The sequence below is a fragment of the Bos taurus genome, chromosome 4, assembly GCF_002263795.3.
Source record: "Bos taurus isolate L1 Dominette 01449 registration number 42190680 breed Hereford chromosome 4, ARS-UCD2.0, whole genome shotgun sequence".
NCBI lineage: Eukaryota > Metazoa > Chordata > Mammalia > Artiodactyla > Bovidae > Bos > Bos taurus.
In genome coordinates, this window is record NC_037331.1 from 9,627,878 (window position 1) to 9,647,456 (window position 19,579).

The following is a 19,579-nucleotide window of genomic DNA, read 5'->3' on the forward strand; positions in this document are numbered from 1 at the left end:
TTGATTAGTCTGTTCAGTCTTTGTTTTTGATTTGAACATTTTCAGTAAGATTATGAAACTGTTGCTTTAGGTTCTGAATATTGAACACTAACAATAACATTTAATATCAGATCTTCTTATGTGATTAATTAAAACTTTCTTAGAATACCACAGTAAAATGTTTTTGAATGTTATTACTAAGGTAATATGTCTATTTTAACATAAAAGAACTCAAGTAGGAAAATACTTTTTAATCATTTATAGTATAATTTAAAATATACTTTATACAATTGGAAAACTTTATTTAAGAGATGTATCTAATCCATTGAGTCTTTTTTTTTTTAGTTTTATTCAAGTGTAGTTGATTTGCAATGCTGTATAAATTTCTGTACAATAAAGTGATTCAGTCATACATATATTCTTTTTCATATGTTTTCCATTATAGTTTGTCACAGGATGTTGAATGTAGTTCCCTGTTCTATACAGTGGGACTCGTTGTTTCTCCTTTCTGTATATACCAGTTTGCATCTGCTAATCTCAGACTCTCACTCCTGCCCTCCCCCACCCGCTTCCCCTTGGTAACCACCAGTCTGTTCTCTGTGCCCTTGATTTCGTTTCTGTTTCATATTTAGGTTTATTTGCATCACATTTTAGATCCAGTAATATCATATGAGGTTTGACTTTGTCTTTCTGACTTGCTTCACTTATTATGGTGGTCTCTGTGTCCGTCCATGTTGCTCCAGGAGCTTTGTTTCATTCTTTTTTATGGCTGACTAGTAAATATTTCACTGTATATATGCACCACATATTTTCTAGCTGTTCGTCTGTCAGCGGACATTTAGGTTGTTTTCCTGTCTAATCCAATGAGTCTTAAAGTGCGTTCTGAGGACTTGTAGAGGTAAAGTAGATCAAAACTATTTTTAGTATTTAAATCAATACTAATTTTGAGATGTTATTTGCCTTTTTCACTGTGTTGACATTTGTGATGTTAGTGCAGAAAATGGAGGATAAAACTGCCAACGCTTTTGGGTGAATCAAGGCAGTGGCACCGAACCTTAAGTAATTACTGTATTCCTCACTGCCGGCCACTTGCTGTTTTAAAAAAAAAAAGCCAATTTTACTTAAAATCTCCTCGATGAAGCAGTAGAATTACTAATGTTAATTAATCTCCGTCCTTGAGTACACATCTTTTTATTAGTCTGTAAATGAGAAAAATGCACAAAGTCCTTCTGCTCTTGTCTGCTGATAGCTTTGAGGAATAACACTTGTACTGTGGTTTGAGGTGTGAGTTGAAATGTTGATGCTTATTTTTTCATGAAAACATTTGAGCTTGCCAGTGAGTATTGGAATTTTGAAAACTTATATTTACTGCCTTAAGCTTGACAGCTTCACAGTACTTAGGGACTTACTAAATAAGATTGGCAGTGATATAAATTAACATGAGTTTTTAAAATACTCTATAATGAAATGTGACAGAATCTAGAAGATCTGTATAACTTAGTGAATTAGTATTTTTCAAGGTAAGTATATGATTTTTTGCAGTTATGCATGGGTAAAAGATTTGTTCAAAACATAAGGTAAACCAGTAGATTTTTAAACATTGCAAAAGTTCATTGATAAGATTTCAGATTTTACATTGCAGGTAATCTAAGAAATGACCACTTGTTGAGTTTTTGGTATCAAATATGAACAGTCACACTTATCTAAAAAGGCTATTTTAAAACATTTCTCTCTTTTCTAATTATATAAGGCTGGATTTTCTTCATATGCATCAACCCAAACGAAACATATCATAACTGATTTAATACTATGAGAATCTGTTTTCTGTTAGCCAAATGTTAAAAAAGATTTGTAAACATGTAAAACAATGCCTTTGTGTTCACTTAATTTTTTAAAAAATATAGTTATTTTTGATTTTAGGATATTAGGAATGTCAAATATATAATGAGTTTATTTTTAATGGATAAATTTATTTTAATTTTTAATATGATGAATATCTCTCACATAAACAAAGGCTCTTAGAGATCTTTTTTAAAAATTTTTATTGGAGTATAGTTGATTTACAATGTGTTAGTTTCCGCTTTACAGCAGAGTGAATCAGTTATTCATATACATGTATCCAGTCTTTTTTACATTCTTTTCCTATAAAAGTCATTATAGAGTCTTCAGTAGAGTTCTCTGTGTTATAAAATCAGTCATTATTATAGTTATCTATTTTACATATAGTAGTGTGTAAAATACTACACACTAAAATACTTTATCAGTCAGTTCAGTTCAGTTCAGTAGCTTAGTTTGCGACCCCATGAAGTGCAGCACGCCAGGCCTCCCTGTCCGTCACCAACTCCCAGAGTTCACCCAGACTCACGTCCATCGAGTCAGTGATGCCATCCAGCCATCTCATCCTCTTTTGTCCCCTTCTCCTCCTGCCCCCAACCCCCCCAGCATCAGAGTCTTTTCCAGTGAGTCAACTCTTCGCATGAGGTGGCCAAAGTACTGGAGTTTCAGCTTTAGCATCATTCCTTCCAAAGAAATCCCAAGGCTAATAATCTTTAGGATGGACTGGTTGGATCTCCTTGCAGTCCAAGGGACTCTCAAGAGTCTTCTCCAACACCACAGTTCAAAAGCATCAATTCTTCGGCACTCAGCTTTCTTCACAGTCCAACTCTCACATCCATACATGACCACTGGAAAAACCATAGCCTTGACTAGATGGACCTTTGTTGGCAAAGTAATGTCTCTGCTTTTGAATATGCTATCTAGGTTGGTCATAACTTTTCTTCCAAGGAGCAAGCGTCTTTTAATTTCATGGCTGCAGTCACCATCTGCAGGGATTTTGGAGCCCCCCCAAAATACAGTCTAACACTGTTTCCCCATCTGTTTCCCCTGAAGTGATGGGACCAGATGCCATGATCTTCGTTTTCTGACTCTTGAGATTTACGCCAACTTTTTCACTCTCCACTTTCACTTTCATCAAGAGGCTTTTTAGTTCTTCTCCACTTTCTGCCATAAGGGTGGTGTCGTCTGCATATCTGAGCTTATTGATATTTCTCCCAGCAGTCTTGATTCCAGCTTGTGCTTCTTCCAGCCCAGCATTTCTCCTGATGTACTCTGCATTTAAGTTAAATAAGCAGGGTGACAATATACAGCCTTGATGTACTCCTTTTCCTATTTGGAACCAGTCTGTTTTTCCATGTTCAGTTCTAACTGTTGCTTCCTGACCTGCATACAGATTTCTCAAGAGGCAGGTCAGGTGGTCTGGTATTCCCATCTCTTTCAGAATTTTCCACAGTTTGTGGTGAGCCACACAGTCAAAGGCTTTGGCATAGTCAATAAAGCAGAAATAGGTGTTTTTCTGGAACTCTCTTGCTTTTTTGATGATCCAGCGGATGTTGGCAATTTGATCTCTGGTTCCTCTGCCTTTTTTAAAACCAGCTTGAACATCTGGAAGTTCACGGTTCACGTATTGCTGAAGCCTGGCTACATAGTAGTGTGTAAAATAATACGGAGACGGCAATGGCAACCCACTCCAGTACTCGTGCCTGGAAAATCCCATGGATGGAGGAGCCTGGTTGGCTGCAGTCCATGGGGGGTATCGAAGAGTGGGACACGACTGAGTGACTTCACTTTCATTTTTCACTTTCATGCATTGGAGAAGGAAATGGCAACCCACTCCAGTGTTCTTGCCTGGAGAGTCCCAGGGATGGGGGATCCTGGTGGGCTGCCATCTATGGGGTCGCACAGAGTCGGACACAACTGAAGCGACTTAGCAACAGCAGCAGCAGCAGTGTGTATATATCAATCCCAGTTTCTCAACACGAATCTTCAGTAATTTTTAAATTTGTAAAAGTTATAACAGTCTACTACCAGAAAGTTTAAAAATTGATGATTTGATCAATATTATTGGTTTCTCTAAGAAGGGATGTATTTGTCTCCAGCTTCTGCTTATCATTCTGTTGATGAGTGTTTAAAGACCTGAAGAAAAGGTGACTATATATTCTCTTTAAAATTACTGTTTTTATGATTTGGCCATATACTTTATACTTATAGTTTTACTCTATATTTTCAATTTCAGTCTTAAGTGTTTGTTTTTTCTTTTTTCTTAATTGTTTGGAGGTCAGTGATTGATAATTTTGTTATTAAAGCCTTTAACATCCTGTCTTAGAATCAGAAATTACTTTATTGCTCTCGTTTCCTAAGAGTAGACAACTCTAATTTCTTTAATCTGTGTATCTTTTTTCAAAATTTATTGAGGGCAGAGAAAAACACAAATCATATTATTATTTTAATTGTTTGGTCAATTTTGTAATTAAATAACTCTTAACATTCTGTCACTTAACACTTAAAAAGCACGAGAGTTCCAGAAAAACATCTATTTCTGCTTTATTGACTATGCCAAAGCCTTTGACTGTGTGGCTCACCACAAACTGTGGAAAATTCTGAAAGAGATGGGAATACCAGACCACCTGACCTGCCTCTTGAGAAATCTGTATGCAGGTCAGGAAGCAACAGTTAGAACTGAACATGGAACAACAGACTGGTTCCAAATAGGGAAAGGAGTACATCAAGGCTGTATATTGTCACCCTGCTTATTTAACTTATCTGCAGAGTACATCATGAGAAACCCTGGGCTGGAGGAAGCACAAGCTGGAATCAAGATTGCCGGGAGAAATATCAATAACCTCAGGTATACAGATGACACCACCCTTATGCCAGAGAGTGAAGAAGAACTAAAGAGCCTCTTGGTAAAAGTGAAAGAGGAGAGTGAAAAAGGTGGTTTAAAGCTCAGCATTCAGAAAACTAAGATCATGGCATCCGGTCCCATCACTTCATGGCAAATAAATGGGGAAATAGTGGAAACAGTGGCTGACTTTATTTTTGGGGGCTCCAGAATCACTGCAGATGGTGACTGCAGCCATGAAATTAAAAGACACTTACTCCTTGGAAGAAAAGTTATGACCAACCTGCTGCTTCTGCTGCTGCTAAGTCGCTTCAGTCTGTCCAACTCTGTGAGACACCGTACACGGCAGTCCACCAGGCTCTGCCATCCCTGGGCTTCTCCAGGCAAGAACACTGGAGTGGGTTGCCATCTCCCTCTCCAGTGCATCAAAGTGAAAAGTGAAAGTGAAGTTGCTCAGTGTGTTCGACACTCAGCGACCCCATGGACCGCAGCCTACCAGACTCCTCCATCCATGGTATTTTCCAGGCAAGAGTACTGGAGTGGGTTGCCATTGCCTTCTCCATGACCAACCTAGACAGCATATTAAAAAGCAGAAACATTACTTTGCCAACAAAGGTCTGTCTAGTCAAGGCTATGGTTTTTGTAGTGGTCATGTATGAATGTGAGAGTTGGACTATAAAGAAAGCTGAGTGCTGAAGAATTGATGCTTTTGAACTGTGGCGTTGGAGAAGACTCTTGAGAGTCCCTTGGACTGCAAGGAGACCCAACCAGTTCATCCTAAAGGAAATCAGTTCTGAATATTCATTGGAAGGACTGATGCTAAAGCTGAAACTCCAATACTTTGGCCTCCTGATGAAGAACTGACTCATTGGAAGATTAAAGATTGAAGGCGGAAGGAGAAAGAGACGACAGAGGATGATGTGGTTGGATGGCATCACTGACTCAATGGACGTGAGTTTAAGGAAACTCCGGGAGTTGGTGATGGATAGGGAGGCCTGGAGTGCTGCAGTCATGGGGTCACAAAGAGTCGGACACGACTGCGCAACTGAACTGAACTAACACTGTGTCATGAATTCAATAGAATAAGGATAAATAGCACACATCAGCATTAAGTGAAATACCAACTCTGTTTTAACTGTTTATGTTTTAGATAGCTTCAAATGTTTCACTGTGTTTAACTTTTCTAAACTGGTAACAAGTTGATGGCCATTATTTTCTCATGCTGCCTCATGTAATCTGGCATACCTGCCTGCTAGCTTCGGTATAGACTCTGACTAAGCTTGGCTAGATTCCTAACACATGACATATACGGGTGGACAAAGAAGTATACCTAGCCAAGAACAATATACTTTAGTAGCCATAAAGTAAATTGCAATAAGGCCTTGATTTAGTCCCCATTTCGTTTAGCTTTATGGTACCTGCAACAGCAGGCACAGCTTTCCCCTCTTCTTAGACATAATCATATGGTAAAAGAAGGGCGGTTTGCAGTTTAGGAGCTAGTTTGCATCTGTATCTCTCTGAACCTAAATGCTATGTATTTACATCATACCATATCACAGTGCTTCTTTCCTGGGAAACTGAATCCATATTCATAAATAGTTACTATTTGATGTAGCAAAAGCACTGTTTAGACTTTGGAGTCCACATGTTCTAGTTTGGATAAGCATGTATAAAATGGGAAATTAGAGTGCTTATTCCTTAGATTTTATAGGATAACTTCTTGTGCTTCCTAGAATATGAAAGGGGCCTGTCTTTTGGTATAAATGAAATATAAAATCTTTATTAGAGCATGTGTTTGTCAGAGCATATGTTAATATCAAGCTTTGAGAATTAAAATAGAGTTTCCAGTTTGGGGGGGTTTTTTTTGATTCTTGTATTTCAGGAGTTATTAAATTCTTATAAATGGATTGAAATTCAGTTCTCTCCTAACCTCCGTTGCTGTGTACACACTGTAAGGGCAGGTATTTAATCTGTTTTCTTAACAATATACCTAACCTCTATAATACAATTACAGCTACTCAAAAATAATGTTGCATGAAAGGTAAGATGTAAAGGGAACTGAAAGTATGTGTATATCTTAGTAACTACTGGAATAATAGTGTTATGACAAGAAATTGAGGCTGTAACAAAGAAGATGGTTATTTTGAGGGGAGCTCAACTGAATGTGAGATAATGATAGAAAGTGCAAGAAAAAATGGGGCTTAGACTCTTTGTGACCCCCATGGACTGTACAGTCCATGTAATTCTCCAGGCCAGAGTACTGGAGTGAGTAGCCTTTCCCTTCTCCAGGGGATCTTCGCAACACAGGGATCAAACCCAGGTCTCCTGCATTGCAGGCAGATTCTTTTACCAGCTGAGCCACCAGGGAAACCCATAAAAATTTAGAATATGGCCTCAAGGTCAGGATAGTAGTCAGGGTGATAGAGCATTAAGAATTATCACTGAAATAATAGTAGAAGCCCTTTGAGAAAAACTATGATTCTGCTGCCACTGTCTGTCATTTGGGTTCCAATAAAAGTTTACAGTTTACAATGTGTATTCATAGAAACCACTGAAAGATAAGTGACTTTAAGAATGGATGTGCTCTCTGGAAGGAAGGAAGACGTCCAGAGAAGAAAACAGACTCAGAAAGTGAGTTTGCTTCCATTAAGGAGATAGGACACACACAGAAGAACTGTACAAAAAAGGTCTCATGACCCAGATAATCACGATGGTGTGATCACTGACCTAGAGCCAGACATCCTGGAATGTGAAGTCAAGTGGGCCTTAGAAAACATCACTATGAACAAAGCTAGTAGAGGTGATGGAATTCCAGTTGAGCTATTCCAAATCCTGGAAGATGATGCTGTGCAAGTGCTGCACTCAATATGCCAGCAAATTTGGAAAACTCAGCAGTGGCCACAGGACTGGAAAAGGTCAGTTTTCATTCCAATCCCAAAGAAAGGCAATGCCAAAGAATGCTCCAACTACCGCACAATTGCACTCATCTCACACGCTAGTAAAGTAATGCTCAAAATTCTCCAAGCCAGGCTTCAGCAGTATATGAACCGTGAACTTCCTGATGTTCAAGCTGGTTTTAGAAAAGGCAGAGGAACCAGAGATCAAATTGCCAACATCCGCTGGATCATCAAAAAAGCAAGAGAGTTCCAGAAAAACATCTGTATCTGCTTTATTGACTATGCCAAAGCCTTTGACTGTGTGGATCACAATAAACTGTGGAAAATTCTGAAAGAGATGGGAATACCAGACCACCTGATCTGCCTCTTGAGAAATTTATATGCAGGTCAGGAAGCAACAGTTAGAACTGGACACGGAGCAACAGACTAGTTCCAAATAGGAAAAGGAGTACGTCAAGGCTGTATATTGTCACTCTGCTTATTTAACTTCTATGAAGAGTACATCATGAGAAACGCTGGACTGGAAGAAACACAAGCTGGAATCAAGATTGCTGGGAGAAATATCAATAAGCTCAGATATGCAGATAACACCACCCTTATGGCAGAAAGTGAAGAGGAACTAAAAAGCCTCTTGATGAAAGTGAAAGTGGAGAGTGAAAAAGTTGGCTTAAAGCTCAACATTCAGAAAACGAAGATCATGGCATCTGGTCCCATCACTTCATGGCAAATACATGGGGAAACAGTGGAAACAGTGTCAGACTTTATTTTTCTGGGCTCCAAAATCACTGCAGATGGTGATGGTGACTGTAGCCATGAAATTAAAAGATGCTTACTCCTTGGAAGGAAAGTTATGACCGACCTAGATAGCATATTGAAAAGCAGAGACATTACTTTGCCAACAAAGGTTCGTCTAGTCAAGGCTATGGTTTTTCCAGTGGTCATGTATGGATGTGAGAGTTGGACTGTGAAGAAGGCTGAGCGCCAAGGAATTGATGCTTTTGAGCTGTGGTGTTGGAGAAGACTCTTGAGAGTCCCTTGGACTGCAAGGAGATCCACCCAGTCCATTCTGAAGGAGATCAGCCCTAGGATTTCTTTGGAAGAAATGATGCTAAAGCTGAAACTCCAGTACTTTGGCCACCTCATGCGAAGAGTTGACTCATTGGAAAAGACTCTGATGCTGGGAGGGATTGGGGGCAAGAGGAGAAGGGGCCGACAGAGGATGAGATGGCTGGATGGCATCACTGACTTGATGAGTCTCAGTGAACTCCGGGAGTTGGTGATGGACAGGGAGGCCCGGCGTGCTGTGATTCATGGGGTCACAAAGAGTCGGACACGACTGAGTGACTGATCTGATCTGATCTGAAGGAGATAGGAAAGTAGAGCCATCATCATAGGTAAAAGAGAGTTTGTTCTGAAAAAAATGAAGAGACCTCTTAAAACGATGGGTAGTTATGGAAACCGAGGTAATAAGGAGATAAGGATATAAATGAATTATTGGCAGTTTAAGGTTAAAACAAGAATTGAGGATAAGAACTTAACTCTTAGGAAATTCCTGATGATGTGAACGAGTGCAGTTTTAGTACAGTGATCAGAATAGGGTCATATTGAAGTGGAGAGTAAATGTAGATTTATAGGTTGCAGTTATAATTTGACTGTTTCACAATGAACACTGAAAGAATCTAGACAAACAAATGACTTTCGATGGGTTATTAAGGTCAAATGAAAGGAATTTTTTTTCCAGGTTAATGTTTTCCTTACCCTTCCTTCCTGCCAGTTATCTCCTATCCTGGTCCAAGAATTAACCTTGTATGTAAGTAGTAAAATACACTTCATAATTACTGGCATAGTTACAAGAGGGGCCTATCTAAAACTTACATGTCAATTACAAATTTGTAATTCCATTTACTCATTCATGTAACTTAAAGAAGACTACTTTTGAATTTAAGCATATAATATAAAAGTAATAATGTAAATCAATAAAATTAGAATATCCAACTTGACAGTTTTAGTACAGAATGTTTATGCAGGTATAGTACTGTAATAAATTTGAGAATCTTTCCTGAATAAATAATTAAGCTCTTTTAATATTTTAACTTCAGAATAATAAGCTTGCTTTGGTTTGCTGAATCAGAGTCTGGCAGATTGGGTATAAGAATGTTTGCAAAATTATCACATTATCTCGTCCCTCTATTGGGGAGGATGTAGGATTGTTTAATGAGAGAGTCTGTCTCCATATTAGCTGACGTCCTTCCAACTTGTATTAAATTCCATGGTGATGAGAACTTGAGGCCTCCTGAACAAAAGAGAAAATACGTGATATATTGGAAATAGGGATAGGAAAAGCTGAATCTATGTTGCTGTACAGAATCATATGGAATCTGAATTAATTTTAAGTTAAATTTTTAAGGAAATGAAATCTCTTTTATTGTTAATAATGGCTCTTGGAAGAGATTTTAATCTTGAACACGTTTTTAGAGTAGTGTTTAAAATTTTGGTTATTCACTGTAATTCAGCCATTATAAATACAGAGAATATTATTGAAAGTTTTATCATCAGTTGTTGACTTAGGAAAAATATATTTTTCCTTTTTTTTTAAATTATGAAGCAGCATTATGGTTATATAAATAAACTACTCACATTCCTGCCTCCCTTAAACAACTGTTAGAATCATTCCATGTCCCTTCTGATTTTCACTATAAATATTCTTATATAGACTTGTTAATGACTTTATAATTTCCAATGTACAAAAATACTGTGATTTGTATTTCCCAGTTTTCCTATAACCAGACATTTAAGTGATAAATTTCAGGAGTAGGTTTACTTGGTCAAAGAATAGAAGCCATATATTAGTTGGTTTTATGTATATAATATGTATATTAGCTGTATGTTTATATTGGTTACATACGTAGTATATTTTATATATTAGCTATTTTGTGCAAGATCACACACCTAGAAAGTGACAGGACTGAGACTATAGCCGGGCAGTCTGTACTGGTCAGTAGATACTGGGTTCTTGACCAGTCTGCTGTGTTACTGGCTTGAGAGATCTAGAATTCTGTCTTAATGTATTCCCAATGCCACATCACTAATCTTCATCATAAAAGTAATACACAAAGTAGTTCATCTATCAAAATTATAGCAAGAGTCTCCTCTGTGTTTGACACTATATTGGGGATTCAAGAAAGAACAGGATATAGATCTTGCCTTAAAAGGCTATAAACCAAGTGGGAGAAAGGAACAGATATGTAAGAAAGTAACTGTGATGCGATGTAATGAATTATATAATTAGGATGTTACAGGAAGACAAAGAAGGGAATGATCAATGCAGCTGGAGGAGGGAACTTAGTGTAAAGAGGCTTCTAAGTAGGGTTGGGTTTGTTTAGATGGCTAGGTCAGATCCTTGGAAACCAGATAGAGTAAGCAATAAAGAGCATACCCATGTACTGAGGGAGTCAGAAGGCCATGAAGGCTCTGTAGGACTTTAGAGAAAATGGGGCTTTCTGAGCAAATTTTATTAGAACTTGGGACCTGAGCTTCAGAGACAAGCTTTGAAAGTTAAACTTGGACTGAGTAGAGATTGAGAACTCCAGGAGATACTGGAGATACTTGCTTCTCAGGAGGTACTTGCTTAACATTTGCCTGGGGGATTAGGAGTAGATGAGACCTGAAACCATTCCTACATTCCCTGAATTGTAAGACTCAGAGATGATAGTCTTTATCTCTTGCCGAGAAACATATTTCACATTGCAGAGCATAAGAACCCAAGGTCTTCCCTAGAACAGTGTTCATACTCAGGGATAGGTTCCCCCTCCACACACACAACCCCCCACCCATCCCCACCCCCCCACCAACTCCTCTTCACACCTTCCCTGGTCTCCAGAGGGAAGATCTACTGCACAAGCTTCCCAGAGTCTTATATTTAGGGCTCATTCCTATTGTTGCTATAACAGATTACCACAAACTTGGTGACTAAAAACAACACAAATGTATTATCTTAAACCTCTGGAGATCAGAAATCTGAAATGGTTCCACTGGATTAAACTCAAAGTGTTGGCAGAGTTATATCCCTTCTGCATGCTCTTGGGTAGAATCCCTTACCTTACCTTTTCCAGTTTCTAAAAGCTGCCTGCACTTCTTGGCTTGTGGCCCCTTCCACCATTTTTAAAGACAGCAGCATAGCATCTTCCAATATGTCTCTGATTCTGACCCTCCTGTCATTCTCTTCTAAGGATTCCTGATTACATTGGGCCCACCTGGATACTAGGATACTTTCCCAATGTCAAGAACCTTAACTTAATCATATCTGTGAAGTCTCTTTTACTGTATAAGGTAACATATTCACAGGTCCCGGGGATTAAGACATAGACCTCTTTGGGGTGGAGATACTGGTCTGCCTGTCACATTGCCCTGCAGTGCAGACCCCAGTACATGTACTATGTGATGTCTGATCTGGCTCAGATTGCATTACCCCAGTGGTAGGAGTTAGGGTATGTGGGACTAGTTATTATTTCATTTGTTCCTGCTTCAGAGACTTCATGTTTTACTTTCAAGATGGCTCAAATGAATGTGGACCCTAGAAGCCTAATAGGCTAGTTTTGAAAGGCTGTATTGCTGAACTGTCTAGAATCTTATAAAAGCAGGAGATACCCAGAGTTGTTCTAAAAATTGGAAACCACCGTAAAACATCTTACTCGGCCTTTTTCCTCGTAAGAGTTTTCTAGCTTGGCTCATTCATTCAAGTTGAAGAGCTCATCCTAGTTCCTTCCTAGTCAGGGTTTTGTCTTTGTTTTTTCTTGTTCTAAGCTAAAACTAACCTAAAAACAATCCAGATATAACTAGGATTTAGCTTTTGACTCTTCTGCTCCCTTCTCATTGCTATTCTGCCCTTAGACATAGGAACGCAAGTGATACCAGCCCTCCATAGTAAATTGACTCATCTTTGGATATGGGACTGTATGCCCATTTCATAGTATACTTGTGTTTTTTAGTACAGGCTGACTGAATTATACTAGGTTTTATCCAGCTCATTTCCTGTTATGGCCACTGAACTGGCTCAAATGTTAATCCACTGAGCCTAGCCCAAAAGATGTAGTGGATGCTAGACACAGCTCTCAGATCTGGATCTGGCAGAAGTTAAGGCAGCTCACCTATTATCATCAGTAAGGTCTACCACCTTGAAATTAGATCGTGCTCTTCCAGAACTCAGCTAGCTTATTGCCTTAAGAAGGTATTACATTGTATAAATATATGCCTTGTTCTTTCAAAGGCTGGGGAAAACTCAACTAAATTTTTCCTAGATTTAACATTTACTTCCAGACTTACGCATTGCTTGCTTCTCCTATATGGTCAGCATCCTTCTTAAGTAAAAATGTACTCAAGAGAAATAAAATATGGCAGAGCAATAACAAAAAAATAAATCGCTGGGATATGTTTAATAATGTACCTAAGACGTTTATGTTAATTGACAAACTAGTCCATTATGTGGCCCTTTGGTTCCTTTCTTTCTTCCTCCTTTTCCTTTTCTCTGTCATTTTCCTTTTCCTTACCTTTCTTTTTTCTTCTTATGCCTTTTTCTCTTTTATTAGCAAACACTGTAATGATAGTCAACTTTGAATCAAGTTTTTTTATAATTGTAAGAATTAGTGGGGCTTCTCTGGTGGCTCAGTGGTAAAGAATCCACCTCCTAATGGAGAAGACACAGGTTTGATCCCTGGTCTGGGAAGATCCCACATGCCACAGAACAGCTAAGCCCGTGTGCCACAGCTGCTGAGCCCATACTCTAGAGTGTGGGAGCTGCAACTCCTGAGCCCATGTGCCGCAACTCCTGAAGCCCTCGCGCAGGAGAAGCCCCTGCAGTGAAAAGCCTGTGCACCGCTATTAGAGAGGAGCCCTTACTCTCTGCGACTAGAGAAAAGCCCACACAGCAACGAAGACCCAGCACAACCAAAAAAAAAAATTAGTCATTCAGCCTATTGTGAAACAGTGCCTCAGTAGAAACTGGATTAGCAGCTTAGAAGTAGAGCTTTAAATGTATCTCCTGTGTATTATTTCCAGGTAGGAAAAACCTGATTTTCATTCTTTACCATTTTAGGACCTTTCTTTTTGGTAGAGATGGAAATCCAAATAAACGGAATGTGCACAATGAAACATCTATGCATTTGTTGTGTATGGGACCTCAAATTATGATCTCAGAAGGAGCCCTTCATCCTCGCTTAGCACGCCCTGCGGAAGATGATTTTAGAAGAGCGGATTGTCTACAGATGATTTTAAGATGGAAAGGAGCAAAACTTGACCAAGGCGAATATGAGAGAGCAGCTATTGACGCTGTTGATAACAAAAAGAACACACCCCTGCACTATGCTGCTGCCTCAGGGATGAAAACCTGCGTAGAGGTAAACCTTGGTGTGCCCGTTTGTTTGTTTTAGCAATCTGCATGGTAAAATCTGTGTCTCAGTAATGTGTGATAATCAATATTTGTTTTACTTCGTTAATTTGACTAGTCATTTCTGTCTCTTGTGGTTCTAAAAGAATTGGGAGCCTTTGTTTTAGGAAAACAAACCCACAAACATTCATCCTTGGAAATGAAATGAAATCAGAAGCAATTTAAAATTGACTGACATCCCTGAACATAGCAGTCATCATACAAACACTATCTTATTGAGAGTAATGCTTTTGGTATCAAAAGTTTCGCTTGTCGCTGATTTTAGACACCAATTTATAGAATGTATACGTATGGCAAATCTTGACAAGTGGGACCTTAACCTATATTATCTAGAAGTGATCAGTTCCCCAAGCTATGAGCTTCGCAGGTGGCTGAGCAGTAAAAGAATCCGCCTGCAATGAAGGAGACCTGGGTTTGATCCCTGGGCAGGAAGATCCCCCTGGAGAAGAAAAGGGCAACCCACTCTGGTATTCTTGTCTGGGAAATCCCATGGACAAAAGAGGCTATAGTCTGGGGTTGCAGAGTTGGACACGACTTATTGACTAAATAAGAATCAGCAGGGATAAATATTAATGAATATATATATTGGGGCTTTAAAAAATTTTATATATTAAAATGTGCTGGTTTTTTTCTGTAATTTGCACTAAAGTACCTGAGTACTTTGTATTTGAATTTTTCCATCTATGGTTTTCATATATATATGTATATCTAACAATAGGCTTAGATAAAATCAGCCGTATAGTATAGGATCTTAACTAAGCTAAGAAATCATTATTCTTTATACTGTCCTTGCTGCTATACAGCTGTATTCTCTCAGCTGTATACATGTCAATCCATACATAACTCTTAGACATTCTTTTGCATAAATGTATTTAAGTTTCAGTGTAGCATTATAAATTGAATCAGAGTATCCATTTACCAGATATGTAGGTCTTGATTAGAAAAGTAGTTTTCCAGATTAAATATATGTTAATAAGATTAAAATATGCATCTTAAAATTTAGTATTTCCTTAATATTATTCATGTGTGTAAACTTATACTTCTAAATTGATAAATATACAAAAAACATGAAGGTTCTCCATTTTCTTACTCATGTTAAAAGGTTATGGCCATTTATATGACTTCTTGAGCGTATCTGAAATGTCAGTTGTTCTCAACTTCTGGAAGCCTTCTGATCTTACCTTGTATTTTTTGCTCTTGTTTGTGATACTTACTGATCTTTTAGAATATTAGTCATTTCAGCTCTTGGGATTGTGTCACCTTTGCCCACTACTTAGCTAGTGACAGTCATTTAGTTGGTTGGTTTAGTCACTAAGTCATGTCCAACTCTTGCGGCCCCAAGGGTTATAGCCCGCCAGGCTCCTCTGCCCATGGGATTCTCCAGGCAAGAACACTGGAATGGGTTGCCATTTCCTTCTCCAGGGGATCTTCCAAACCCAGGAATCGAACCAGGGTCTCCTGCATTGCAGGCAGATTCTTTACCAACTGAGCTATGAGGGAAGTCCAGTGACGGTCATTAACTTAAAACTAATCTTAAACTTTACTTTCTAACATTGATTCTCAGTGTGGTAGAAGGATGTCCTAGGATTTAGCATGGAATGAGGCTATTGACAGAATTCCTGAGGCTTTTAATCAAGTTTTTTTATATATTGTTCTATGCCCACCTCTTATGAACGAATCACTGCTGTAGTGACTCGTTGTTGACAGGACTGCATCAGCATTGTATTAATAATTTTCAAGTGAGCTAGAGTAGAAAATAGCTTATTCTTGATAGTAATAATATTGCTTTTAAATTGCTGTTTTATATCTTGCTTCCAAAAATTCTCTATACGCATTGCTTTAGTAGTTGTTGATTTTGAAGTAAGTTTACAGTGATGGGCTTATTAAATTGTTTTCAAAAGGTGAATGTGGTATTTTTGCCAACACATTTATGTGTTTGTATATCACTTTTTATTCAGTGAAGAAAATTAATGCCAGATTTATTCTGACTGACAAGTCTGATGATTTGCTTGGTGTGAATGTGTATGTTTTACTGTTTGATCTTTCAGTATATGATGTTACGCAAGCCACACCATTTAATAACTATTTTCATTTTTCTGTATTCAGAAGACCTCTTTGACTTAATGTAAAATCTGTAAATAGAACCCTGTAAATACCTTCATTGCATTTAATCTAGTTGTCGTCAACAGATTTTAGCATGTCATTTTACCCATATAAAGCTATTTTAAATCTGTTTTATATACTTGACTGTATATTTACCCAGCCTCAGGTCTTGAGTGACTTTTGATAATGTTAACTGTTAACTAAACACAAAGAGTTTCACAAGAAAGTGTACATTAACTAATTCCCAGAGGCCTTATTGTGTTTTCTAGTTCTAGTACATAAAACAAACACACTGACATATATAATCTACTCTGTAACTGTCCTTTAAGAGTATTAGTCCTTAAGTGTCTTTGTGTAAGGTCTTCTAGTATTCATAGTGCTCATTGATACCAAGCATGATATAATGGGCTTGGGTTGAGTGAAAGAGTGTTACCAGATGTTGATTAACTTTTTCATTAAGCTATCGTAGTATGGTGTAAAGAGCACTGGTGTCTAGCCCTGATCCTCACAGTGGTTATCTGTAGACCTCCAGTCACTCAGCTTCTTTGAGATTATCAAAGAAGAGGAAACCATCCAGCCATCCAAGAGGTAACTATCCTAGTTACCTCAAAAGAACCCTTTAGCACTAATTTTTCTGTTAATCTGTGATTGTAGCAAAATAGATCCCATTTTTAATGTCTGGCCTTTAAGGTTAAATTGATTATTTTATTCCACGGTTAAGGCCAAACTATTTTTTTTTAACTCTTAAGGATTTATTTATAAATGTCTATGGAAATATGTCTTTTCTAGCTATTGAAGATGTTTTTTTCTGTGTTTATTTAAGGACAGAGTTGATAAAGTCGACATTGGGCAATTTTGTATGTGCATTTAAACACACAGATTCTTGTGGTTCATTATTTTGAACCATTTAAATGAAATGTTTACAACTTCTCCTTCTCTCTGTGATAATGATGTTCTGTAGTAAGCTAAAGGGGCACACACATGTACATACACAGAACATAACATAAAAACCTCTTAATCACAGAGTTCTTTTAGACACTTGCATATGTGAAGGCATCAGTGGCTAAATATAAGCTATAGATATAGATACACTGATATATATATATATACACACACATATACACACACGCACACACATATAAATGGAGAGCTCACCCTGAAGTTTCTCACACTATATTACTGCCTCGCTGATTTCCTCATATGAACATTCCAACAGTCTCTCAAAGTCAGTGTTTCCAAAACTATACTCAAGCTTCTCTATCCACAGCTCCTCTTCTGTTCTGCCTTGTTCCTATTAATGATGCTGCCGTTACCACCATATCTACTCTTGATACTTGGATTTATCTTGGCAATGTTTTTGTTTTGTTTTGTTTTGTTGTGTCAAACTCATGCCACTAATTTGCAGAATACAGCTCTTCCTTGCCTATTTTGGCCAGCCCCTTCTTTTATCTCTACGGGGCACCTTCTAACAACAGATGCTTGTATCAAATCCTACTTTTCCTTAAGTAGGAAAATTTGAAGTTTGACAAATTAATCATTCAGATTATTTATGAGATAAAAGTAACACAAAGAAGAGTAGACTGCAGTTGTTTGAAAATTAGAAATGCTTATATGTTGAACATTTATTAATGCAAATTAAAGTCCCTTTAATTCTAATTTTTTCATATTTCAAAGAGTCATTCCAAGGGTAAGCAAACATTTTTCTGTGAAAACCCAGATAGTGTATATTTAATTAAAAAATTTTTTTTATAATTTCATTTGTTTTTGGCTTTGCTAGGGCTTCATTTCCACGTGAGTTATTTCTATAGTTGAGGCGAGCCAGGGTTACTCTTCATTATGGTGCATGGGCTTCTTGGGCGGGGCACAGGCTGTAGATGCACGTTCAGTAGCTGGGGCACGCAGGCTCAGTGGTTGCGGTATGCAGGCTCTAGGGCACGCAGGCTCAGAAGTTGTGGTGTGTGGGCTCTAGGGCACACAGGCTCAGCAGTTGCAGTGTGGGCTCTGGGGCACACAGTCTTCAGTAGGTGCGGCACGCAGGCTCAGTACTTGTAATGTCCATCTCATCCTCTGTCAACCCTCTTCTCCTCCTGCCTTCAGTCTTTCCCAGCATCAGGGTCTTTTCCAGTGACTTGGCTCTTCGCATCAGGTGGCCAAAGTATTGGAGCTTCAGCATCAGTCCGCACACCGCTGGAGAAGACTCTTGAGAGTTCCCTGAACAGCAAGGAATATTCAGGGTTGATCTCCTTGCTGTCCAGGGAACTCTCAAGAGTCTTCTCCAACACCACAGTTTGAAAGCCTCAATTCTTTGGCACTCTGCCTTTATGGTCCAGCTCTCACAACTGTACGTGGCTGCTGGACAGACCATAGTCTTGACTCTATGGATCTTTGTCGGCAAAGTGAGGTCTTTGCTTTTTAACACACTGGGTTTGTCATAGCTTTCCTGCCAAGAAGCAGTTGTCTTCTAATTTCATGGCTGCAGTGATTTTAGAGCCCAGGAAGAGGAAATTATCACTACTTCCACCTTTTCCCTTTCTATTTGCCATGAAGTAATGGGGCTGGATGCCATAATCTTAGTTTTTTTAATACTGAGTCTTAAACTGGTTTTTCACTCTCCTCCTTCACCCTCATCAAGAGGTTCCTTAGTTCCTCTTCGCTTTCTGCCATTAGAGCGGTATCATCCTCATATCTGAGGTTGTTGATATTTCTCCCGGCAGTTTTGATTTCAGCTTAAAACTCATCCAGCCTGACATTTCTCATAATGTGCTCTGTGTGTAAGTTAAATAAACAAGGTGACAATAAACAGCCTTGTCATACTCCTTTCTCAATCCTGAACCAGTCAGTTGTTTCATACAAGGTTCTAAGTATTGCTTCTTGGCCAGCATAGGTCTGTTGCTGCTGCTAAGTCACTTCAGTCGTGTCCGACCCTGTGCGACCCCATAGACGGCAGCCCACCAGGCTCCACCGTCCCTAGGAGTCTCCAGGCAAGAACACTGGAGTGGGTTGCCATTTCCTTCCCCAATGCATGAAAGTGAAAAGTGAAAGTGAAGTCGCTCAGTCGTGTCCAACTCTTAGCAACCCCATGGACTGCAGCCTACCAGGCTCCTCCATCCATGGGATAGGTCTGTTAGCAAGGCCTAATTTGTGATTTTTCTCCCCTTGGCCGACTTCCCTAGAGCAAGCCCAGTCATTAGGCCTCATTTATATTGGTGCTTCACCTGTCATAGTGATTCAAGAAATGGTTGATGTGACAGAAGTGGCTGTTGTGTTTAATAGTGCTTCAACTCTTTGTGGAAAGCGTTTTTTAAAATGAGTATTATCTTTAGATATTTCCTATGCACCTTTGTCCTACTTGCTTATTCAAAGCTTTAAGTGTTGCTGCTTATTGTCAGATCAAATAAAGGTCACTAGGAAACCAAAGCTGGTAAGTCCCACTTCCCCTTTGTAGCCACAGGGCCTGTATGACACTCAGCAGCCGTCAGA

The 19,579-nt window shown here is 38.7% G+C and overlaps 1 protein-coding gene across 4 annotated transcripts in view; it reads left to right on the plus strand.

The window, feature by feature from the left end:
* The window catches only part of ANKIB1 (ankyrin repeat and IBR domain containing 1), a 157,915-nt gene that overhangs the window by 59,966 nt on the left and 78,370 nt on the right, over positions 1-19,579 (plus strand). For 3 of the 4 annotated variants that reach the window (XM_024990530.2, XM_024990529.2, NM_001192052.2), the window contains one exon: positions 13,646-13,946. The exons of the other annotated variant lie outside the window; for it this stretch is intronic. In XM_024990530.2, coding sequence (XP_024846298.1) covers positions 13,646-13,946 — 301 coding nt within the window. The remainder of the gene's footprint in view (positions 1-13,645; positions 13,947-19,579) is intronic. 4 annotated transcript variants of the gene reach the window in all.